Source organism: Lytechinus pictus, chromosome 12 (genome assembly GCF_037042905.1).
Source record: "Lytechinus pictus isolate F3 Inbred chromosome 12, Lp3.0, whole genome shotgun sequence".
Classification (NCBI taxonomy): Eukaryota; Metazoa; Echinodermata; class Echinoidea; order Temnopleuroida; family Toxopneustidae; genus Lytechinus; species Lytechinus pictus.
Window position 1 is genome coordinate 11,014,491 of NC_087256.1, and position 26,920 is coordinate 11,041,410.

General features: G+C 37.7%; 1 protein-coding gene across 4 annotated transcripts in view; it reads right to left on the reverse strand.

Moving 5' to 3' along the window:
- Positions 1–24,661, reverse strand: part of LOC129273518 (delta-1-pyrroline-5-carboxylate synthase-like) — a 37,281-nt gene extending 12,620 nt beyond the window's left edge. For 2 of the 4 annotated variants that reach the window (XR_010295365.1, XM_064107982.1), the window contains exons 1-10: positions 24,578–24,651; positions 21,071–21,531; positions 20,321–20,455; positions 19,019–19,123; positions 18,026–18,178; positions 12,352–12,567; positions 11,402–11,611; positions 2,812–2,908; positions 820–1,040; positions 124–261 (exon numbers count right to left, since the gene is read on the reverse strand). Coding sequence is in view for 2 of the 4 variants with exons in the window: in XM_064107982.1 (XP_063964052.1) it covers positions 124–261; positions 820–1,040; positions 2,812–2,908; positions 11,402–11,611; positions 12,352–12,567; positions 18,026–18,178; positions 19,019–19,123; positions 20,321–20,455; positions 21,071–21,445 (1,650 nt within the window). In the remaining 2 variants the exon portion in view is untranslated. Of the gene's footprint in view, positions 1–123; positions 262–819; positions 1,041–2,811; positions 2,909–11,401; positions 11,612–12,351; positions 12,568–18,013; positions 18,179–19,018; positions 19,124–20,320; positions 20,456–21,070; positions 21,532–24,577 lie in introns of all 4 variants that reach the window. The other 2 variants (XR_010295364.1, XM_064107981.1) reach the window with 2 other exon arrangements.
- Between the last annotated feature and the right edge of the window lie 2,259 nt (positions 24,662–26,920).

Consider the following 26,920-nt stretch of genomic DNA (forward strand, 5'->3'; position numbering starts at 1 on the left):
ATTTATAGATTGCGGGCTTCACTTAACATGTGAATGTTAGAGGTACAAATCCACAATTGAAAAATATAAAATGATCATTAGATATGTTGAGGAACTTTGTAGTATGATTGCAGTCACCCTTACCAGCGCGACAGCATCCTTAGCATCATGAAGTTCCAGAGCTTCTTCTACAAGTGAATGAAGAACTTCATTACTGTAGCTTGCTTCCTTGCCTCCCTTTAAGAGTAGACCATTGGCACTGCTGATGGCCAGTGCTGCCACCTGTAACATTAAAAAAGGTGGACTTAAGTATCAACAGTATAGGAATGAAGTAAAGAGTTTTATACACTATGAAATTTATAAATAGGGCAGAGTCAAAAAATTTAAACACCATTCAAACAACCTAAAAGCATGTTTTCCTTTTTGATCATATGGAAAAAATTAAGACGTAATTGTAGTTCCATTTTCATGTTGAATGATCGAGCGTGACATCAACTCCAAACAATCTTTTAGAGTCAATAAAGAAGGGAATAGTCTTTATTTTCTTTAGAGTTTCCAACCAATTAGAACAATTTAAAAGAAATATGGAAAATAGATGGCCATTTCATAGGATGTATAGGTGTGAAAGTTCAGCAACTTTTGGTGAATTTTGTATTTATTTATTTTTATCCCCGCCGTATAACCCTAACTGTCCGTTTATTAATAGTGGTTAAACGTTTATCAAAATCAACATAATGACTCAGGCCTAACAGAAAATAAATTATGTTACTGAACTGTGGATAGAAGCCACAGCATACAACTGAAAAATAAGTCAAAATAGGATGATAAATGTGTGCGCACCTGAGGCAAACAGTCTGGCCTGGACTCAAAGATAACCATCAGGACACCGATGGGTACGGTCACCTGTCGCAGCAACATGTCATCGGAGAGTAATGTCCTCTTGATCTCACGACCAACATTGTTGTGTGAGGTGGCTGCTATCTGTCTTAGACCATCAGATAGGCTCTTCAGCTTAGCATCAGTCAGGGCTAGCCTGGCCTGGTTAGGTCCTGTCATATTGCCTGAAAAGGATTTTAAAGAAAAGAGGGCTCCACTTTTATAAAAGGGGAGTGAACTGAGTGTGGTCTGTAATTGATTGCTAGTCTTAAAATGTGCCTTTAAGATAACTATTAATAATTCAAAGAATAAATTAGCCAAAGTTTTTTAGAGTAAGTGAAAATTCTCTACGGAAAAGAACTTATTCATAGCAACTTGGTAACATAATTAATGAGGTATGGATATAATGAGCAGTGGATTAGTGTGTTAGCATTCAAGTGGGTTTATATTACAAGACTACACTGCTGAGAATGATGCATTATGTGTTAGGAACCCGACCAGATATGAGTAGTAGAGGACTTGAGATGGCTCCTAGTTCGTGTTTGATTAAACTTTCATTTAAATCAAGGTAAGAACTTCTGTCAAAGTGACTGATTGATCATTAAAAGAAGGAATGCATGATTTAAACCAAAAAACCAAACAATTAAATTAGCATGCTTCAATAAAGATTGGAACCTACACATTGTAATAATATCAATATCACACAAAATTCATTATTCTGTAATCTGTATAGCTAAAATTTCACAAGAAGATGGATACTGACTGTATCAGTTTAGTGATTCAAGCCATTTCAATACTCTCCATCAAGATAAACCTCTTAATAAAATTATGTTAAATAGCAAAATGCATCGTTTTTCACAATGCTTAACTAAAAAAAATGCAACATGCTAAAAGCTCTAAAAGGCATAATTTCTATGGCAAAAGCAAGGTGGCTCTCAAATCAAATTTTGAGTAAAGTAATTTTGGTAAATTTGGAGTGCTCATAGTGAAATTCAGAATTTCAAGTTCTTACAATTATTCTAAAATTACTGCTCATGGGCAATATAGCAGTCTTTAAAGCCCACCAAGCCCTATAGACTCTGGTTTGTGATCCAATCATGGAAAAAAATTTAATAACAATTTATATTTAGCAAATCGTTAAAATTAATGGTACTGGAAGATTATAATTAATTTGGTATGGTAAAATACTGCCTGAAAACAAATAATTCTAAATAAAGAATTTGTTAATAATAAAGATATTTTTTTCTTGTAAATAGTGTAAATATGTTCACTAAAAATGATCGAAATTTTCTGTAACAGTAATAAGTAGAATTAGTACTGAATTTGATGTACAATATTGAGATTTAGTTAAAATTATTGTTAAAACTATGATAATGACATTATTTGGGGCTAACCTCGATTAGCATCTTGCTATTATGTTAGCTCCAATTACCAAATGTTTTGTTCATATGTGATGTACAATTCCTTGTAATTGTACCTGACAGTGATATTTGGAAATAAATAAATTCAAATTCAAATATGAACATTCCAACCTATAAAATCTTGACGATCAAAGCTTTGAATAGTGATACAAATACTCGAATCAAAATTCCAGTCTATCTCAACCCTCCCTGTGGGTATAACAGTAATTTCAATTTCAAATCATGTCATAGCAAACATGCCATTGGCTGTAACTTGGAAAAACAAGTTGGAATTTACTCCGACCACAAAACTTGCATTGCAATAAAGCAAAAAACCTTATTTGAGTATTGGTAGCAATACTCCAAACTCAAACTTTGAATAAACTGAAATCAATAACTTAAATTATTTTGCTATAACACGTTTTCCATAGACTCCAGTCCAAATATATGTGGGCTTTAGTCTCCAACAGGTCAAATACAAAATGTGATTCATTTAAAATCAGGTCTCAGTTGGATCATAGTGCAGACGTATATTATCATATCCACAGATACTCACTTATCCTAGCCTCGTCAATGTCTCTTCTGTTAGCCGCCATGATTGTTGATGACCTTTCTATCAAGAGGTCAGCTAGACGTTCTATAATCTCAGCTCTCTGTAGTGATAAAACAAAATTAATTCATCACTCTTAAAATAGGTGTATCCACTGCTCCACACTTGGAAACTCCAAGAAATAATAAATAAATCGATGAAAACCCTATTCTATTAGTAAATCAAGAATATACTAAAGCCAGGGGTGTGAGTGGTCACAAATAAAAAGATCTGAAAAAAGCTGAAGAGTGTTGAAAAAGTCTGAAATAGAAAGAGCTCCTATAATTTTTGTACAGAGGAAGGCCAAAAATAAGCTGAAATAAAGCTGAAAATCAAAACAAAAAATCTGAAAATCAGATAAAAATCTGAACTCTCACACCCCTGTGAAGCATCAACATACAACAGTGCAAACTGGTCAGTTACCCATCCCACCCCGAAATAAATAGTAAGAAGAAAAAGAAATTAAAGAGGGTGGATAGTTTTGGTAATTCCTCAAAATCGGCATGTCACCATTCTAATTAATTTGTATATTATATGAATGTGTATGTCCTAAAACAGTCATGATGTGGATGATATGAAATGAAAAGGTGTTTTTCATGATAAATTATGCTCTTACATGTGTGGATTTTACCTTGTCGGGATACCCAGCTTTTTGAAACGTAGCTGCATCACTAGTTCAGTGAGCTGCATGCAGACACTCAAAGTGCGCACCACCGCCTCTGCCGTGCGTGTGCTACGCGAGAACGATAATGTAGTCCTCGCTACACAATTGCGTTGTCAATCAGTTTTACCATAGAGCTATTACAGCTCTATGGTTTTACAAAGCTCATAGTCGTAGATACATTGCCGTTTCCAGACTTTCCTTGCATGATTGCATCACATTACAACGAACGGCAGAGCAGACTTTAGATCTAAACAGCCTTGATCGATATTAGGAGTACGTACCTCATTCCTACCTTCCTTGAAGTTTGAACTTGCCCTTGGCTGGGGGCCGCTTGCATATAACAAACCTCGACCGTCCCATCTTCCCCATTAAAAAAATGCAACCACGATATTAGCTGTTGCAAATAAGTATCTGCTCTCTGATTGCTAATATAACACTGGAACAATTTATAAATCAGAATGAATATAACGTACAGCACAGAATTAGAATTGGAAAAACTTCTTTTTTTGGTTCTTCTCCGACTTCCCGCGTATTAGCCTCAGCTCATGTTGTTTCAGATTGACAAAAAGTTTTATTTTACGATTCTAATGATTCAAAAGAAAAGAAAGGAAAATGAAACCAACAGAAAGAACCCTTACATTCAAAGAAAATTCCAAGATTGTGCATCCTGTTTATGTTTTGGAAATGTATTGATTTAATTCTCACTAAAATGATAATAAACAGTCTTTGGGTTAATTGTGTCTGAATTCGTAGACTAGTACATTGTGCACGTTGGATGTATGTTCTGTGTATGCAGTAGGACTGGCCGGGAATTTCATTCACTTGTGCGTGGGTGTACGGTATGAGTGTGTGTGTTTGTGTTGAATAGTGCGTGTGGAGACGTTACGTAATAAGGTCAACAGATACATTGCATGCAATGATCTTGTATACCGGGCCTCCTAAAGGTCATGAAGAGTTCAGTTCACTGGTCATGTACATGGAGAGATCCTGCGTGTCCCGAGATAATTTGATTCAATCGAAACCATGGGCCTAGTATACAGCTCAGCATGCCGAGTTTCAGAAAACTGGCTATCCTATGGAATAAGTAATTTATTGGATAAAGTTCTGTAAATAATGTTATTCAGTTTGATCGTATATCTTTCCATAATATGGCCATTTCACATGGTAATAACCACTATCTCACTAACTAAATAGGCCTACCAAAAGAACAATAAAAATAATAATGTGGGTCGGGTGTAACGTCGATATAGGGCCTCGATATCATTTTATATATTTCCCCATAATTTTATTTTTTTCCTGAATATGTGGAATAACCGCTGAGGATTATATCTATGGTTCAGTCAAGTTGGTCCTTATTTTCAAATCTCTAATTGAAATATAATTCAAACAAGCCAAGGGGGGCGGTGGGGGCGGTCGCCCCCCCCCAAAAAAAAAGTCCCCAAAAAGAAAAAAAGAGAAAAAAGAGAGGAGAAAAGGAAAAGGGAAGGGAGGAAAGGGAAGAAAGGTATAGCTTTGAGGGTTTTTTTTCTTTTTCTTTTTATTTTTTTCTCAAAAGAGAAACTCCTTCACTCTTGCTCTAGATTTATATAATTATGAATTTTGCTTCCGCGCTGCGCGCGGTTAAATGACAATATTGAAGATCTCCATTGTTCCCCCCACCCTTTCTCTAACCCTGTTTTTCCACCTCAGCTATATATGTGTTTCTTGCCGGGTAAAGTTCAAATGTATACATTAGGGCATGGTTAGGCCGAAGTATATAAAGTTATCTTTTTTTTTAATTGATCGCGCAACTTCTGGTCGGGTCGGCTCCGGTTGGGTGAAATCTTTATATCAATTTCTGCCGTCACCTCCATAAAGTCAACTTCTCCCGCTTTTCAGCTCATTACTAAACAACCATAATTTTTGGGGCAAACAGGTTCCTAATTTAAAAAGAGGAAGGTATAAAATTCGTATCTTATTAAATAAAAAAGTACAATATTTTTTTCAAATTCTATTAAACTTCATGTCATTTCCCTGCACATTCATCTCCTGTCCTGTTTTGCGCCCTCAGTTTGAAATTTTGAATGACACCAAAGTTTCTTTATAATTCAAAATGAAGCGCTTCAGGATAAGTCAAAGAAATTAGGTATCCTTTTTATATAATTTCAATAAATCACAGAAGTTTCAACTTTTTGCGCACTATTTTCCTTGTAATGAAGTTCAATAATCTTAGAAAATTAATTGAATTAGAGCCGATCGGGTATTGGAGATATCTGCATTTGATGAAACGTCTGCCCTTTGAAATTTCAGAGTTTCGTTGTTCTGCGCGGGGAGGAATATCTTCCTCCCGGCATATACACTTCTTCTCCTCTGTTTTGCGAGTTAAAGATATGCACTGTCGCTAAATTGTTTGTAATCAAATCTGATCTTTCCAAGGGAAGTATCCAATATGTGTTTGAGAATACCGTTTTCTCGGGACCCTTTTCATGGCAAAAAATTGATAAAACGCTTTAGTTTCCGCGCTTCGCGCGGGGTTATTATCATTTTAATTTCCTCCATTGTATTCCTTTTTTGTGCGTTCACAATCTTTTTTGAAAACAATGTTCAAAATCACAATATAGTCAACTGAATTGGAGCTGATATATAGGTACTAAAGACAAGAGAGACGGCTCCTTTTCATTTTAATTTATGAAACACCAAAAGCTTCGCAAGGGAGGGGGAAACTCCCCCTCCCTGCACCCACCCCCTAGGGAGCGCGCTTCGCGCGCTCTGTAAGTGTTGGCACGCTTCGCGTGCATTTACCGCCCCCTCCAAAATGGAATCCTGGCTACGCGGTTGGTAGTGATCGAGGGACATCATCAACTCTCATTTGCATAATACTGAGTTGTGCATATAACTATTTTGTGAAAAATATAGGCTATGTGAAATTTGGAAATGCCATACTGATTTACTCATTTTTACATCCAATTTTGATGAATTTTTCAAAATTATGCTTGTTGGATTTTTTTTCTATTGATTCAAATCAACATTTTTTTTCTGGGGTGGACTTGACCTTTAATTAAACATTGAACTGTGGGAGAGATGCAAAAAAAATGGCAGGGACAATGATTTACAAGCCAAGCACTGATCGATTTTCAAGTCATTATCAGAAAAAGGAGGTGAAAGAACGGGAAGGGGAAAAAATGCAATGAAAGAAAGAAATTATATAGAGAAAGAAAGAACGTAGGGGAGGGGGGTTGGGTGGGGATCGAGCTGCATGGGAACGAGTCGTTGGGAATTTGTCTAGTCTGACAAACTTTATTATTGCAATTCTTTGTTTCTAACTTGACAACCAAACGATACACGTCCCTCATGAATAACCGGATATATATTGTCACTCGGACTGTTATGAGTGAGAGAAAAGCAAAAAAACCCAAAACAAACATGTTGCGATATCGGCCTAAATTAATTGCATCATAATTCATAGTGCATTGAAGTAATTTTATTTCTTCACACACACTTTCTTGTGAAAATGCCTATTTGTTCAACTGCATGGCCTATCCCTTCCCCAATAGGCCTACCCCCCCCCAACCTCACCAATCGCATAGGGTGGACAAAATAATACTGCACGAGCAAGTATTTGGCCTTCGGCTGTATAAAACGTGTAATTTTTGTTTGTCAACGAAACAAAGTACGAATCTCTTGTAATGAAAAGATCTCTGACTTCATAATTTTATAAAGTCAAAACTTATTCCCAAAATATTTTATGAATGTGAGAAAGACCAGCGGTCGAGAATACAGCATATACGCCAGTTTTCCCATAATTTTTCTTTCCACATGTAAATTGGCGGATCAGGGCTGGGGGCGACCAAGGTATATTTTGAAAATTGCTCATAGACATACATTTTTATTTATTTACTTTAATAATTGTATGCATTTATTCATTCATTCATGCATGGTCATTTATCATATATTCTGTTTCATTTCCCCAGTGTAAGAGAGTCTTGCACAATAGAACTAAATGTACGAAAATTGCCATTATAAAATATGGGCCCGTCTGTTTTGCTGTTTCCACCAATTTTTATTTCAAAATCCAAAATGATACATTTTCTTTTGTTCCACGTTCCAATAAATAAAAAATCTTACTTGACATCTAACACGAAACGAGTGACCATTTTTGAACTTTCTTCACAACGTAAAATTTTATAAGAATCTTTTTACTATAATTGGCGACCTTGCCTGACACAGTCCAATTCGATATTGCCATAAACTATATAAATCGCTCTTGTACCATGATTGGTATACCCTGGCCAAATGGCACTGGATGCATGATCAGTTTCAAGTTTCCAATTTGCACCTTTCTAATGAGTCTGAGCAGAAACACAAGTAAAGAACTGTATATAGCTCCTTTATAGAGGCATATTTACAAATGATATGTTGGGTACAGGGGCGGATCCAGCTTCGCTGATATGGGGGGGGGGGGGGGGGGATTTTCAGTCACATTTTCCACAATCGGCCGCTCGAAGTTGATTTATGTATGTTTATTTGAAGGGGTAGTCCATTAGCTGTATTCCTATAAATCAACATAAATATTTAATAATCTCATAAGCCTTATATAAATAGTTCGAGCGCGAAGCGCGAGCTAATTTTGTATTTGAAATTTTAACATTCTGGGCAATGTTTGTGAGCCTGAACGAATCGTGTATATATGCAACTAAATAATTACTGCGAAGCGTGAACAGAAATTTTAAATATACGTTTTGATCTGATCGAAAAGGAACCATGCACCTGTCAAGGACGTCTTGCAGTTAGCCATGAATGCGTTGCATATTTCAACAATCAAATAGAAGTACATTTTTACCTAAAGAAGGGAAATTCTAAGCTTTTTTGTAAACGTAAACAGGATATGTATATCACTGAACTATTGATGCGAGGGCGAAGCGCGAGCGTAAAAAAAAAGAGATTTAGACTAAAACGGGACACATCATTCATGTTTTGTAAATAATGAAAAGGATGAGTAATTTGGGATCTTTCTAGATTAATAACATGAATAATGCGAGCGCGGATCCAGGGCGAAGTTCCCGGGTCCCTCTAGGAGTGGGGAAAATAAAAAAAGGGAAAAGAGAGGAGAAAAAAAGGAGGAAAAGAGGAGGAAGACAAATGAAAAAAATAAGGTGAGAAGAAGACTTGGAAAATAAAAAAAAAATAAGAATCTTTCATATCACTATATGAATTTTTCGCTCGCACTTGCATGTTTGATATCGAGATACAAATAATCCTCAATGGGCTGATATGGAGCTTAAAATATCACGTTGCTTGATTTACAAATTGATTTTTTTTAATGTGCAGCCGTAGTCCGTTTATGGTCTGATCGAGTATCAATGCAGCTCGCGCTACGCGCTCGCATTATTTGTCAAGTACCCAATCTCTAGTCTTCGTATTTACAATAAATTCTCAAAATATTCTTATTCAGGTCTGATTGTCAAAACATATCAGCTCTGATTGTCAAAACCTATCAGCTAGCGCTGCGCGCTCACATTTCGATTGGTTAGTTATTTATCTCTATAACAAACTATTTAAAATCCCTTTTCATGACAATTTATTTAAAAAAAATTGGTTCGTGATTTGCGCTCGCATTAATTGTTAAAGATATATCAACCAATGCCTTCTATTCATAAATAGAAAAATACTTAGAATATCCAGTTTTCAGAAATTGATATTAACAAATTTCTCGCTCTTATTGGGCTTATTAGAGTAATAAATAAGATAATAACAATAACATTTCATGAATTGCTAATAACTATATTGTCTTTTTTTATAATTGAAAGAATTTTCATCTCGCGCTTGGGGACACTTAATAGGTAGATAATTTCTATTTTCATATGACAAAATGTCATTAGAATGTTCCCGTCCTAGGTCAGAATAATTTCCGAAAAATATCCGCTCGAGCTTCGCGCTTGAATCATTTATTGAGTGCGATCCACATCCAGTCAGTTTCATTTTCAGTGTTTGAAATAGTTTTCAGATTAGAATTCTGCTCGCACTTCCCGCTCGCATTACGTAGGAAGATGCCTAATTACCCATCTTCACGCCTTACAAAACATGAACTAGTGTCCCGTTTTTAGCTCTAAATCTTAATTTTCCCCATCGCGCTTATCGCTCGTATTGTCTAGTTATATACCTATTCAGTTCAGGATTAATGCTTAGAATGTCAAAAATGTCAAAAATGTTCAGCCCGCACTTCGCGCTCGCATATTATTCCATTCTTGAAATAGGCCATCATAATTATATAGGCCTATGTATCGTCTTCATGGCTACTACAATCAGAACAGGTCCCTTGTTTATCAGGCCAGAATATATATGAAAAAAAAATCTGCTCGTGCTTCGTATTTGCAGTATAGTTATTAGTTAGATGTTTTATTTTCAGGACAAAATATGACATTTACGAAAAATTTTAACTCGCGCATCACTCGCACTATATTGAATAGTACGTATAGGATTATACATTTCAGGGGTCGCGGAAGCGAGGGGGGGCTCCAGCCCCTGCTTTTTTCCATAACCGTGTTAAAAAAAGTAAAAATGACCATTTGATTGTGATTTTTTGCATGGTCACCCCCCCCAAAAAAAAAAAACATTTGACTCAGCCCCCCCTCACTTTGAAAACCATTCTGCGGCCCCTGCATTTATGTTGTTTTATAAGAATAAAGCTGACTGTTAGGTCTACACCTTCAAAGAAAGAAACAAACAAAAATCAACTCAGAGCGGTCGATCGTGGAAAATAATGGGTGAAAATTCCCCCCCCCCCCATATTCGTGATATTGGCCGCGAAATTGATCTGCCTCTGCTATCATGTTAGCTCGTTCCATTCTTATTTCCTGTTTCCCTTGCCTCATTTGATCTTTCTTTTCCTTTACTTGTTATCCTCTTTTTTTTACCTTTCCCTTTCTTCTTTTCTCCCTTTTCCCACTTCCAAATTAATTTCCCTTCCCCAATGCATGCGCTGAAATATGACGTGAAAGACATGAACACATCGTACACGCAAAACTGTGTATGAACAGAATGCATAGAGTTGGATAAAGCGTGAGAGAATGTCAGGCCGAAGCGCCGAGCTGAGCGAGCGTGACCAATGTCCATCGCATCGCATCGCATGCAGCATGCAGTATAATGTATCTCGCAGTTTCAAGAACCATGAACCAATCTTGTCGCACGTGGAAATTTGTAGCCAAAATTTTGACAGACTCATCTCTAATACGTTTTCATGAACGTCAAAATAAACTACTGTAACATGTGAACTACAGGTTGGAGGGACAGCATAAGGGGTAAGTTAGTCCACATTTTTTAAAATAATTATCTAACCCATCTAACAAAAATTCAACGGTTTCCTGTGCTCCTCGCCGAACTCGCTGGGGGAGAAACTCGACGGAGGCCATGCTAAAACTAGGGAACAATGATCGACGAGCGCGGAATTAGCAGACTACGCTCGCAGGGATATTTCGGTTTGCTAAAAGTGGAACGGCTAGTGATCAACTAACAGGGGGAAAAATCAGTCGTGGACGAAAGTGGGCGCTATATAAGTGCGCATAAATTCAGCGAACTGTCTTTGAAATTCAGCCGAGGAGAATGATTTTATTTCTCGGAGTTTATTTAAAATTTAATATTTCCAAGAAGAAATTCTGTCAATTTCGCATTGAATCATCATCAGCAATCGTTATTCAATAGGAAAGATCCATTCAACTGGAATTTTTGTATCCTTTACCAACACTATCCACGAGCTTTAAGACTAAGAGGAAAAAACTCAATGACTAATCAAAGCAATAAAAAGTATCTTTATGTTATGGAAAAAAAGTATGAACTCTGCTCAAGTTGAGAAAAGGGAAATATAACGAGATACAGTTAAAGGTAAAGAATCCCAAAGAGTTGACACTGAAAATATACCTGTTCTGGACTGAGTGATTGAAGTAGCCTTCCTCCTTCCCGAGCCTTGATGGCCTGGTTCTCTGGGGAAACACCGGTAGGTTTGGTCTCCGTGAAGAAGGTACCCACCTTCCTTCCATTCAGGATGTTCAGTACGATGTCATCCCTGTTCATTCCATTTCCGATCACGACGGAGCAGCCGCGCTCCAGGGCCCAGTTTGCTGCTTTGACCTGTCAAATGAATGCAGTTAAACCAAATTAGGACCTGAAAACAGATGGTGGTCAGCGCCTGTTGAAACCTTTCTACCGCTAAAAAATTTCTGACCAACGCTCAATGCAATATTACACCTGTCTGCCTGCCCAGCACCACCTTCCCCAATGACAATTAAAGTGAGATGAAATCATATTTTTTATGTTTAAACCCTGCAAGCCTACCAGTTTTTGTTGTTGTACTGTACCCTTGTGGCAAGGTGTCAGGGATGAAATTTCCTCAACTAAGAAGCCCCTGCTGATTACCCTGCCTGGAAAAAGTAACTTTTATGCAACAGGGTCCAAAAGCCTTAAGTTCCTTAGTAAACCCTTTCTAATGTCGCAGACAACTACCATAGGGCACTTAACTGCAATGAACCATTTAGGATAATTTTGCAATAGGTTTGCCACATATACACAGAAACTTCCAGGCAAGAAACTTGAAACACCAAATACCCTTTAATGGAACACCGGTATTTCAGAATATATCTTGAAAAATAGCAGAGCCACTTTTATTGTTCTCCTTGTTGAAACAAAGAATGAAAGACATTCATACCAACTATCCTTTGATTCCATATCAACAAGAACATGAGACTTCCTGCTAAACTCAATGAAAGCAGAATCTCCAGGGTACATCGTATCTAAGGATGCCCCCTCTTGACAAGCACAGCCCCTCCCTCACCCCCCTCCCCCCGGGGCTCCTGGATTTCATGCCTACTAACCTTTGATTCCATACCACCAAGCCCAACACGTGACTTCCCACTAAACTCAATGAAAGCCGTGTCTCCAGGGTACACCGTATCTAAGAAGGACGCCCCCTCTTGACCAGGTGGAGCAGAGAAGATCCCGTCAACATCAGAAAGGAGGACAAGAAGATCAGCGTTGATCTCAATGGCAAGACGAGCTGCAAGGCTATCATTGTCTTTGATGCTTATCACCTTGATATTACAAATTAAGATTCATAAAATAAAATTAAATAATAAGTAATGACAGAAACTTGAGGAAAAATACACACAAGAGATGAAAGACAAGTTGCAATTTCATTTCATATTAATAAACACAGCAAATAAATCATAAATTAACCATTTCCAACCTCACTGATAGATTCACACATACATATAATGCTCCTAGATTAATATTGAATGGGAAAAATGGATCTACCTGATATAAAAAATATCTAATTATCAAAATATTATAATCATATCATTATAGAGGGAACATGAATTATTTCCTGTTATTGTATATACCAAGTGACATTTGACTTCAAGATTGCTTGTAAAAAGTACTAACAATGAAAAGCAGGTAATAATTGAAAAAGGGGTTGAAAAATCTCTATTAACTTGCAAAAATTAAATCAACTTCTTTTCAAGAGCAGAAGGGAGGATTTTTTTTTCTTTAAAAAAAATATACATGTATGGAGTCTTTAGTTAGAAACGAAATGGGGAAAAAAATAGTGATTTAGAGATGAAACAAATGAAATCAGGATAAAAATAAAATTTGTCAAATGTTGCATTATCAAATTTTCATTATACAAACTAAATTAGTAAAGCAACATGCATGGATATGAGTATTAAAGTCCCAAAATAGAAACATCATCTTCTCATGAATAAGATCCTAAAATGAGTGTTGGTACAAATACAGCAAAAATCAAGGGAAATGAAATGAACATGGAATTAAAAGCTGAATATTATTAACTGCAAGAAACGTTTCAAAATATATTGGGAAACTTTGAATGAAAAATAAGAAACAAAATCTGGTATAGAAAATCATGGGGCAGTGGGGTACAGATGGGGGGGGGGTTAATGACCACAAAATAAAGAGAAAAGGAAAGACAGGACGAAATCTATTCTCTGTATATTGAGCAAAAATATATGACAAAATTTGATTTTTGTCATAAAAGGGCGAAATGTTTGCTCGCTCGCTTCGCTCACTCACAACTTTTCGTAAATATTGCCTGATACGCCGTATCTGGCCCCCTCAGAATTTTTGGCTCATTATGCATCTGTTGTGGGGTAATAGATTTGTCCTTCCTGCCCCCCCCCCCCCAAAAAAAAAATATATCCCCAAAATTAAACTTGTACTTAATGCACTTTATCATGCATCGCATTTTGATATTTTTAGGCCAAGGCCACTTTTCAAAAGGGCACAGTAGGATGTTATACATGTAGCACAAGGTCAATGTAAAAGGCAATGAGACCAATAACAAGTGGAATGCCTCTGGCCGTCTCACCTGCATCACGCGATTCAATATAGCAGCAGTGCTGATTTTGAAAACTACTATAACTCGCACAAGATGTTCAGTGATACTTGGTTACTCTTATTTCCACGTTTTATGAACTAGACCAATACACTTATAGAGATATGATGGCAATTCAACAAATACCCCCAACGTGGCCAAAGTTCTTTGACCTTACATGACCTTTGACCTTGGTCATGTGATGTGAAACTCATGCAGGATGTTCAGTGATACTTGATTAACCTTATGTATAAGTTTCATGAACTAGGTCCATATATTTTCTAAGTTATGATGACATTTCAAAAACTTAACCTTAGGTTAAGATTTTGATGTTGATTCCCCCAACATGGTCTAAGTTCATTGACCCTAAATGACCTTTGACCTTGGTCATGTGACATGAAACTCAGGCAGGATGTTCAGTAATACTTGATTAACCTTATGGCCAAGTTTCATGAACTAGGTCCATATACTTTCTAAGTTATGCTGTCATTTCAAAAACTTAACCTCAGGTTAAGATTTGGTGTTGACGCCGCCGCCGTCGCCGTCGGAAAAGCGGCGCCTATAGTCTCACTCTGCTATGCAGGTGAGACAAAAACGGCATCCAAACTCATGCTTCTGATTGCCTTGGATTAATTCAAGAACTGCATCAATATCATCATTATGAAAACAAGTGGAATGCCTCTGGCCGTCTCACCTGCATCACGCGATTCAATATAGCAGCAGTGCTGATTTTGAAAACTACTATAACTCGCACAAGATGTTCAGTGATACTTGGTTACTCGTATTTCCACGTTTTATGAATTAGACCAATACACTTATAGAGATATGATGGCAATTCAACAAATACCCCCAACGTGGCCAAAGTTCTTTGACCTTACATGACCTTTGACCTTGATCATGTGACCTGAAACTCGCACAGGATGTTCAGTGATACTTGATTACTCTTATGTCCAAGTTTTATGAACTAGACCAACACACTTTCAAATTTATGGCTGTAATTCAACAAATACCCCAATTTGGCCAAAGTTCATTGACCCTAAATGACCTTTGACCTTGATCATGTGACCTGAAACTTGCACAGGATGTTCAGTATACAAATGATGCATGGGTTAGAGTGGGTCAGTAGGAACTGTGTGCACAAGGTAACTTTGGCATGGTTTAACCCACGAGGCGCAGCCGAGTGGGTTTAGACCATAATGCCAAAGTTACCGCGTGCACACAGTTCCACTGACCCACGAAAGAAACCCATGCATCATCTGTTTTATAGAATGGAAAAAAATTATTGAATAAACCACAAAAATTAATGATTTACCGGATGCATGATAATTTCATGCGTCCGGTAAATTCAATTTACTGGACGCATGAAAATATTTACTGGACGCATGATTTTTTTTACTGGACGCATGATTTATTACCGGATGCATGAAAATACCAAAATGTAATGCAGACCCTTTGATAACCCTGGACAACATAAATATGTATGCCTAAATTGATAATATGTTGGCACAAAGGCATTATTATACCCAAAATGCCAGATACAGCTTTGCATTGACTAGTCTAGATCTAGTATGAGTACCGGTATGAGGCAGCCTCGGACCTCCAAATCCAATAGCTGTGTGTGGTATGCCCGGGCCGCGCCGGGGGCCAGTGCCTACGGATGCCTGGGCCTGCAGTGGAGATTTGGCTGTGCACAGCCAGCGCCAGCCCAGCTGAAACGTTAGATCGTATGTCTGGACTTTTCAACTAACGAGTTTGCAGGCAGTTTTAATCCCTATGACAATTACGGTACCGTATTTATACTTACAGATCATTTTGCATCCTTTATTTGATTCATTCTGCCTTGATCGAAAATTCAAAATTTTGACGTAAACAAGCGTAACAGTACATGCGCGATGACATCACAATGACCTTTTCGGACGATAGCTTGTTTACAGTGGATATCGTTTTGATTATCGGGATATCGTTCATGCAGCCCAGTAAAAATTCTTGCATTGCTCTCAACCAATCAGATTGCAGGGATTTTCCCATCCATTCTATAATAATACTTGATTACTATGATGTCCAAGTTTCATGAATCAGATCCATAAACTTTCAAAGTTATGATGGTAATTCAACAGATACCCCCAATTCGGCCAAAGTTCATTGACCCTAAATGACCTTTGACCTTGGTCATGTGTCGTGAAACTCATGCAGGATGTTTAGTGATACTTGATTAACCTTATGTATAAGTTTCATGAACCAGGTCCATATATTTTCTAATTTATGATGACATTTCAAAAACTTAACCTTAGGTTAAGATTTTGATGTTGATTCCCCCAACATGGTCTAAGTTCATTGACCCTAAATGACCTTTGACCTTGGTCATGTGACATGAAACTCAGGCAGGATGTTCAGTAATACTTGATTAACCTTATGGCCAAGTTTCATGAACTAGGTCCATATACTTTCTAAGTTATGCTGTCATTTCAAAAACTTAACCTCAGGTTAAGATTTGGTGTTGACGCCGCCGCCGCCGTCGAAAAGCGGCGCCTATAGTCTCACTCTGCTATGCAGGTGAGACAAAAAATGGCTGACCTGGGTGCACACACACATAAGTGAAAATAATTACACTTGTGAGTTTAAAAACAGAGAGAAATCCACACAATGTGAGCCCACACACTGTTGACCAAGCCTTTCATAACTTTAATAAATTAATAATTGCTGGCCCTACATGATTTTGATTTATCCATAGGATCAACAAGTAGGAACAGTGATTTTCCGCGATCGCGGAAAACGGACGGAATTGACGGAATCAGCCTTTAGAAACGGAAAGTGGCTTTTCAAATAGAAAATCACGGAAACTATTTTTTCTCAAAATGCAGTATAGCAACAGAAATACCTCCCGAATCCTCAACAAAATATGAATATCAACTGGAAAAAACACGATCTCACTTCGCTACAACAATCATGACAATCCACACATCGTGACTGGACTCGAGACCCTCCATCACTCGATTGTATCAAAATTGGTTTACACTCACGTCCGCATAAAGGCAGAAACACGGCCGTGTGTTGCTGCCCTCTGCGTTCGGTCATAACGCATGATCAAATGGCGGATAGGCGATAGTCGTCGGCTGCTCAAAACAATGTCCAAAAAGTCCCCAAATCAGCGATAAAATCTCATTTAACCATAAAATAATGCTAATAATGTGAAAGGTGAGTAAGTATTCATGTTAATTTTGTTTCTTTAAAATCGATTTTAAAGCGTTGATAGTACAGTGGCAGATATAAAGTTTGACCAGCGCAAGCATTTTGACATCGCTACCCATTGCGTATTGATTTTCTATGTAAACTGAATTGTCACTTTTTCATGTAAACAAAGTCTATGGGGAAACAGAATTTCCGTTTTCAGACATGCAGAAACGGAATCTAAGATTTTCTGAAACGGAAAAGGCAATTTTTAGAAACGGAAAATCAATGTCCCTATACAGGCTGTTAACTTTTATGAACTTTGACCTTACGATTCCAAAATCAGGGTCAAGTTTGAAATTGACCCATCAAATGGTTCTTTACTTCATATTGTATGAACAGGTCAATGACCTTGGCGTCCTTTCAGCTTACTATACATTCTATCTGGTCATTATCACTCTAGTAATGAATACTGACATTAGACTTTTGACCCTCGTATCTGATGAGATCATCCCCAATCAAAAAATACCTGGAACAAGTTTAAAGTTAATCCTCATACAACCATAATTCAATTTCATTAATGAAATATTTGTGTATATGACCTCTGACCTTGACACTGTAAAACTTATAAGAATTTTCATCAAAGACCAACCATATGGATGGCCTCTCAATTTTTTGTTTTTCAAGTTGTACAGATAATGAAAACGAGACAGATAGATTGGCACCGCCAAAATTCATTATGACTCTTGTGACCACTATATGAGTATCGAGGCATAAGAACTATTAGTGAGAGGGGGGCGGATAACTAGAGATGATGCGAATATGAAAAGAATGTCGCGTAGGTATGGTATGTTACGATAATGCTAAGTTATGAGCTGCTTTGTTAGTGATAACCTCTAGGTGAGCGAAGGATGAATTATTGTAGAAAGTGTCCCAACGAGTCAGTCGACCGTTATACATGGACCACTGTTAGTCCTTACCCCTGTTCTTACCCCAGCCAAATCCTTGTCTTCCTCTGGGGGAGGAACAACTGCATCGTTGGAGTTGATGATGGGGATGATGTTCATTCTCAAGAGTTCCTGCATGGTCCCCCTTAGATTGCTTCGAGTGTAGTCATGGTAGAAGTCAGGTTTGGTCACCAGCACCTTTGGAAAAGAGAATGAATACAGTCTGTCAAGTCATCATGTCCACACTTTGCACCAATGTTCCAGCTAAGCTTTATGACAAGCTGCAAAAGGTATTATTCCTACAAAGAACAAGTAGTTAGTTTAATAGTGCTGTTTCATCGACAGAAAGGTTGTTCACACTGGTGGCAATGGAATAATTTGAGCTTATCAAAGATTACATGGAGGCAAGATTATCTCCCTCCATAATAAATTTCCCCTTATACATGTTGGCCCGTATTCTGAAGTCGGGTTTAACTTAAACTCAGGTTTAAAGTTGTGGTTTAAGTATGGGAAGCCAAAAGTATCAAAATTTTTATTAAGATGTATGTTTCTTAAGTTTACTGTGCTCTTTCCTGATTCATTGATGGTGAAGACAATCATCTATTTATACTTCCTAGACAATTATGAATGATTTGAGAGCCAAATGAGCTGAAGTATGATATCTCTCCTGTTAGTGATTTATGGAACAATTGGCTATCCATACTTAAACCACAACTTTAAACCTGAGTTTAAGTTAAACCTGCCATCAGAATATGGGCCGTTGTGTTTTCAGAGTTCCATTGTCACAGGTGCACGCCAACGGCTAATGGCAGATTCAGGATCTCTTAGAAGTGGGATGCATAAAAAGGGCCCAACTTTTTCTTTAAAACTTGACAAGAAAAAAAGAAAAAGAATCATCATTCCTATCAAAACAGTATTTTCATGTACTTTGATTTTTCTATCATATTCTTCAAACAGAGTGGGGGGGGGGGGGTGGATCGGCCACTGCCCATACATGTAGTTCAATGTCCTTTTGGGTTGGGGCAATTCAACTCTTACCTGAGCGGTGGTAAGACCGTACTGTGAGAACATTGCTTCATACAAAGACATGAGACCACTCTGTCCAGCTGCAGCACAGGCTCGAGAGTCCATCTGAATAATACTCTAATTTCATGGATGGATAAAACAGGCATATATTAATACAGATTAATATTTCATCTGCCTGTATTTAAAAATACTCATTACAAATCTGAAATATAATTATCTAAGCTTTGCAAAATACATAGGAACAAAATGATATCTACATTTATATCAATCCTCATCCCTTAGTGGGCCATATTTCTGATGAATTCTGTAATCTGATTGGTTGACATGTTTGTGAGACAAACCCGCATTTGCCTACTTTACTTGGTCAAAAAGATCAAACAGGTAATACGTGTATGAGCCCGTATTACCTGTTTGGTGTTTGGCTGTTGTTTTAGTTTTGTTTTCATTTTTTACGCACATGCCCAGTGCTGATTTCAACCACGTAATATGAGCCTGTATTACGTGTGTATTCGAGCATCGCGCTGCGCACTACTATTTGCGCATCAATTTAAATGGCAAAATGCGCGTTCTTTTTACTGTGAACATTGTGATATCATAAATGATTTTCTTCCCAAATCACTCTCAAAATGCAAGGTTTCACATTTTCTTTTAGTTCTATTCTATAATTTCCCCTGTTCTGCAATAATATAAGGATTCACTTAAAAGAGATAAAATCGTTACACCTTGCTTGTTCTTACGAAATACGGGAAATATCTACGTTCTGGTTCCATATTCCATTTGGCCTCTGGCCTCATGGAATATGGAATCAGAACGTAGATATTTCCCATATTACATGAACAAGCAAGGTGTAACTAATAACAATGAATAATATCTGAAAAACATGTAGTCCTTGGCTCCTTGTATGAAAGCAATCATAAATGCACTATCAACTACTGTTAAATCAAAGTACAGTACAATACATGGATTGAATATAGCTCCTAGATAATGATAGTACCTGTGCTCTCTTTTATGTAAATTTTTTCTTATTCTGAAATATGTATACAGGGGATAACAAAACTACACAGGCCCGTATTCTCATAGAGGTTTTCAATTGTAACATAGTACAGAACCATGGACTAAGCAGATTTCTTGTATTATCGATTAGGTGCCCTTTGCTAAAAGCAAAGTTACTGGACTTTTCTTAGTGTACACAATGAAACAAATGTAATCATGTGCAAATATCTTCTTAGTCCATGGTTTTGTTCTACAATAAAAACCCTTTTAAGAATACGGGCCACAGTGTGTTAACTAAGCATCACTTTTACAGCAACTCACAGAGGTATTTGGAGCAAGAGTTTGTTTGATGCTCTTTGAAAGCATAACTTCATGCCGTAGCCTCTGCTTTCCAAATGCTACAGCTCCACTTGTTACCAGCACAACCTGCCTCCCTGATGACTGTAACACGGAAACCTGCACATGAAATATTGAATTAGTTATACACAGTAATAGACCTTACATAGCAGCCATAATGCATTATGGATTATTATTTGTTCTCTTATTGACTTATTGCTACCATTTTCTGGCAAATCATAATGCATCAAAAGTATGAGATAATCTTTATGCAATCTATCATAAAAGGGTTTGTTACTAATAAGTAGATTTTAATCAATTTTATATACAAACCTTGTTAACTGCATTATTGTTATTTAAGGAATGAAATATATAGAAGATATTCTTTTTTTATAAATACAAATTCTGCGATATTTCTCTTATTTATGATGAATTGTGCCAAAAATTAAAATTTTGCATTTTTATAATGAAAGAAATAAGTCAGAACAAAAAAAAACACCACTTTCAATTAAATGCAAACTAAAATTAAACCTGCCAAACTGTAAATCCAAATTCATTTGAAATTTGTTTGTTATTCAACCATCACCTCTTTTGGCAAAGTATGGGTAACATTTATCAAGAATAATGATTTTGTAATTCAATTGTAGAATTTGTTTGATCTGAAGTGAGAGGGGCCTGCATCGTGTTTTGAAACCCATGCTCAGACATTGCATAAAATCACTTCCACATTCTTACCTGTTCAACTATAGATGCCAACCTTCCAAGGGCCAACCCACATTCATCATCTCTCGTAATCACAGCACTACCCAGCTTCAGGACAATTATTTTACTGTTCTTCAGTTCTGCTCTCGACGTCGCCGACTTCAAGCACCCCGAGGACGTCGACAGTGACCTCAGGGTTGAAATACTGTTTGAAACAAGATTATGGGTGGACAAACTTTCAAGGGTATTGTGTCCTGTCATGGTTCTTTCTTGCCATTGGGGTTTTCCATGTGAGAGATTACTGAACAGTACTCGAGAATGTCTGAAGAAGCTGCCTTCATGATGTAGCAGAGGCTTTAGAGATGCTGCTGTAGCACTCACACGTGACAGACTAGCTAGACAGGCCATTGCAGGACTTCACAATGTTCCTATGTCATGCATTCACTTGATTCCTATGCAACAAAGGCACAGATGGAGTCTCCTGCTTCTCAAGCCTACATGGATAACACAAGAAAGAATGAAAATCGCTATTATATTGGGGAAATAGAAAAATGTAGTTTATTCTCTTTCTTTATCCATTTCACAGTTCATAACTGTAATAACACTGTAGAGGTCACTTAAAACTACTTTAAGTTTAACTACACATGGAAATGGGAAGCAGCATCTACAACTCTGGAGAATTTTCCATAACTGGTTCCCTTTTTGAAGAGTAGTTAAAGACAGTTTACTAGTGAAATTTATTTTGTCATAATCATCACTTATGACATAAATCTCATTAGTAAACTGTATTTACCTACTCTTAAAAATGGGAATTACCAGCTATAAACTGCACTGGTTCCCATTTCTACAAGTAAATAATGGCAGTTTACTATTCATCAGTGATGATTCTGACGAACTAAATCTCTTTAATGGGAACAAGCGTGTACAACTCTATGGAGAATTTTCTATGCTGGTCACTGCTTCCTATTTCAGAGAGTAAAGTAGTTTACTCTATTTCTCATTTAATTTGCATTTTATAATTAGGCTCACAAGAACAACAGATAGGTAATTAAGTTACACACTCTACATCTGTGTGAAATTTGGTGATTCTTTGCCCATCCAATTTCAACTTATGCCATTTACGCATGTTCATCAGCTAGACTTGGTCATTTCCTACCATTTTTCCTAGGGCCTATATGGGTCCAAAGGTGAAAATTTGTGTATTCTTTCGACCTCAATTAATAGGAAAACATAAAATATTTGGGACCCAATTTTTCAGGTAGAATCTACTTGGTGGTTATATGTTAGATGCCCCAAGGAAGACCAGACTCTACACTTAATCAAGTTTCAAAACAGGCAGTAAAAAAAAATGCCAACAAACACATTTTGACCACTCTTTGGCTACTTCAAGCGATGTTCGTGTAGGCTCCACTCCACTTCACTACCGGCACCGCTACACCTACCCTAACATCGAGCCTTAAACTCGCTCTCCATTTGTTTCGTACACAATTTTTCAGATTTTCCCTATTATCTTTAAAATTACATATTGCCTCATTCTGAGCATTTCATATGTCATGGGAAAATACAATTCAGACCACATATGTCAAGGTCAGGAGATGATGATGTGAAATATGTAAAAATAAAGGGGAAAATCTGAATATTTGTGTACATGTACAAAACAAATGGATGGTTGTCAACAAAATCAGCCATTTTGGAGCATGTTTGCCAATTTGAGGATCCCCACAGAAAGTACAAGAAGACTGTTTAAACGTCCATTACTTGCCTATTTCACAACCGATTATGATGAAACTTGTTTTCAAATTGTTCCTCTTGTTTTACTCTTTCCAATAAGATCACTTCTCTTCTTGGATTTTGGTTTCTTTTAATTCACTGCCGATTCCAAAACATCGCAAACGCAAATTGCGCATTCGCGGAAATCGCAGCTCAATTCCTGAATATTCATGAGTAACTTACTACTATAGATAGAGTTCTGATGCAAATGCGAAACGATCCCGGTCTATAGTCCCATCATGAATATTCATGAATTGAGCTGCGATTTCTGCGCATGCGCAATGTTTTGTTGGCGATGTTTTGGAGTCTGCACAGAATTAACATCCATGTGTGAGGAAACCGAAATTGGCTCTAAATCACCAATTTTGAGACTGATAGAAGTGTGGAAAAGTGAAACTTTGTGAAATGTAAGACGAGTTGTTTTAAATGAATTGTTAGGTCAGTTTATTACAGTTTAGGCAGAAATATAGGAATTCTTTTTATGTTAGAATACGTAAGACATGGAATAGCCTAAATTATGAAGTTGTCACTGCCCAAAGTGTGCACAGTTTTGAAGCTGCCCTGGATAGATGCTGGAAAAATGAGCCAATAAAATATGACTACGAAAGCCCTGTTCCCGGAAGTGAGCCAGCCATCTTGAGGAAAAACCTAGAACTGAATACAGAGGCATAACATGCCTACATTCAGAAACTTCCCTAGGGCTAGGTAGGTATGAGTTTTATATTTTACCCCCATGAAAAAGTGACACCTTTGCTTGCCTAATGCCTTTTTTTGTGTTTGTCACTCGGCCCAGACTAGTACTACTACTAGCAAAGCGAGTTTTAAGGCTTGATGTTCGGGCAGGTGTAGCATAGTACTTTTTAGTAGTAGTGTAGCGGTAGTGAAGTGGAGTGGAGCCTACACCAACATCGCTTGAGGTACTCCTTCGGCAGAGAATTGCCCTTTTCTGGAAATTTGAATCAGCTGTATCTCGGCAACCAGGCACAGTGCCACTGCACTGCCACTGGGTGATTTCAAGTCTGGTGTTGGCCTTGGTGTTAGTGTTGGAATTTGGATTGCTTCCCCTAGCTCCAAAACTTATTCAGATTTTGTAAAACTGATCCAGATCACATTATTGACATCTCAACAACTAGTGAGTGACTTTTCGGGACCATCTTCAATTCATTCATGTTATGTTTGATGTTAAAATCGTGTAAAAATTGACCTAACACCAACACCAAAAGGTCAACACCGGACTTGAAATCACCCACTGCCACTGGCACTGGTTAGATTTTGACCATTCTTGCCTGGCTTGGCCTTGGTCATTGGTGATTGGTCTTTGTTTGGTTTGACATTGGTGTCATTTTAAATCATTTTCAAAGGCCTTGTCACTGGCCATCTTGAACATGTGACTTAATTAGATCATTTGAATTTCCAGGTTGACCAAACCCAGTCCCAGGATTAATACCAACCAAGAATTAACCACCGCCCGCACCCGCAACCACCACCGTGGCGGCAATAGCTATAACGGGGACGGCGTCGCTTCTTCACGCACAGCAGCCGTAGGTTCGGCGCTGCCGATGCGAACGATACTCGATAGGCCTCGATTGCTGCCTGCTGCTCTGACAACAGTCCGAGTCCGAGTAGCTAATTAGCTGCATATTGAGACAACTCAGAGAAGTGTCAATTGATTTTTATCACTCAAGTTTATCACAATGAATAAATGCTTTAGATTAATAATAACACTAACAGAACAACAACAAATGTTTTTTTTTTCTCTCTGTAACTTACACAATTGTCCCTGCGACTTATCCGTCTCTGTGCTGCCACCATCTGCACCATATACGAGACAGATCTCAAATCGCCTGCAAAAATGACGCAATTCACAATATTTCGACTCATCACTTCAAAATTACTTGCTAATTGAAAATCGTTTTCAATTTCAATATTCCTGATCTAATCATTCAAAATATAAAGTTAGATTTTAATATTCTTTCAATCATGAAATTAAATGATTATTTTTCAAAAAAAACCTCTTTTTTAACGAGATATAAATGTGGGTCGACAATAGTAGGGCTGTAATAAATTTGGCCGAGTCAATATACTGTTTGCATGATGACGATCGAGATGATGAAATATCAGGCTTGCGTGGCATGCTACCAAAAAAAAGTGCTGCCGCATGCAAATTGCAATGAGAAAATTAAAAGGATATTCTAAGCCACACCTACCGCATAGGCAGTGTCCAATAAGAACGATTGTTAGAGTGATACCCGGAAAGCTCTAACCAATAAGAATGCATCCTGTGGCAAAAGCGCGCGAACTTTAAGCCCCAGTCCGGGGAGCTGAGAGATCCGTCCTTGGAGGGTGACCCGACAATTGCTCCGCCGACAATTGCTACGCAAAATACGACAACTGCTCCGCCGACAATTGCTCCGGGCAGTTGCTCCGCCGACAGTTGCTCCGTCGACACTTGCTCCGCCGATATTTGCTCCGTCGACACTTGCTCCGCCGACATTTGCTCCGTCGACATCTGCTCCGCCGATATTTGCTCCGCCGAAAATTGCTCCGATTATACGACAATTGCTCCGTCGATATTTGCTCCGCCGATATTTGCTCCGTCGAAAATTGCTCCGATTATACGACAATTGCTCCGTCGATATTTGCTCCGCCGACATCTGCTCCGCCAATAATTGCTCCGCCGACATTTGCTCCGCCGAAAATGGCTCCGCTGTAAATTGCTCCGATAATGCGACAATTATTTTTTCCCGTACTTTCATGCGCACAATAATAATTGTAGCACATGCTGAAGGCGTCAATTTACAAATTTGTAGATATTGCAAAGTAAACTTAAACTATGCTTGCATGATATATTACATGACAAACACAGGGGCCGCGGAACGGTTTTCAAAGTGGGGGGCTGACAATCATATGGTCATTTTTACGTTTTTCGAAAAAAGTGGGGGGGGGGGGGCTGACGCCCCCCCCCCGGTTCCGATACATAACATAGAAAGAAATAGAAAAAAGGGATAAGCACAAAGGATGGATAGATATTCTTAATTCTTATACATGGGGGGGGGGGGGGCAGGGGAGCATTTGTGTAAGTGTTATTACGTGCCTAGTGATTAAAATGAAGAAAAAAAATACGCGTGTTCATGTAATTATTATGAAAGTACAAAAAAACTTAGATATACCCCATTCTTAGCGTCAAAATCGCTCTGGCGAAATATGCTCCGAAGTGGAGATATTTGCTCCAGGTGAAATTCAACGGTACCCCACCTTATTTTGTCGAAAACCTGTACTGTAGTCACGCAAAATGTTTATTGTCGGCAAATTTTGTCCCACACAAACATGACCAAGACATTCAGTAAGTAAAAATTAATATTCACGAAAATACCAACTTGTGAAAGGCTACATGTCGTGTCACCTTCTCGACACACCCCTCCACTCTGGTTTACATATCCTCTCGTATACACAGTGCTCTGGTCTCCACATCCACATCATGTCATATACACCGTAGGTTTTTAGATAAATATGATAATATATAATAGTGAGTTGCTTTTGTGTTTTATGTTGATCATGATTGTACTCTTCACTGATAGAAAAAGGATAATTAATTTTTTTTTTAATCCAAAAATAGAATTCATATGGTCCGCCAATAGTCGAATTATATTCATTATGATGTTATAATGTAACAATTTGTTGTTGATGGGGGATATAATTTTACACGTAGTTTAAAAAATAAAGCAAATCAATCAAACAACATTTTCTTCTATAAATGATATACCTTCATCTTACATGGCCGCCTATGTATTTTCCAATTAAGAATGAACTTTATGAGAAGAAAACGTGTGTTCATGTAGTAATTATTATTATTATTGTATCAACATTATCATCATCAGCATCATTATCATCATCCTCATCTTCATCATTATCATCACCATCATTAACATTGTCGTCGTTTTGCTTATGCGGAAATCAAACAAAAATGTGAAAATGGTTATGGAGGGAAAGAGAGGCGGGGAGGAAGGGGAGTGAGTGAGAGCTTGAGAAAAAAGGAGGTGTATTACTTATTATTTCTGAATATCGCGATTTTCTGTTTATTCATGGGATTGAAATAGAAGGATAAACTTAAGA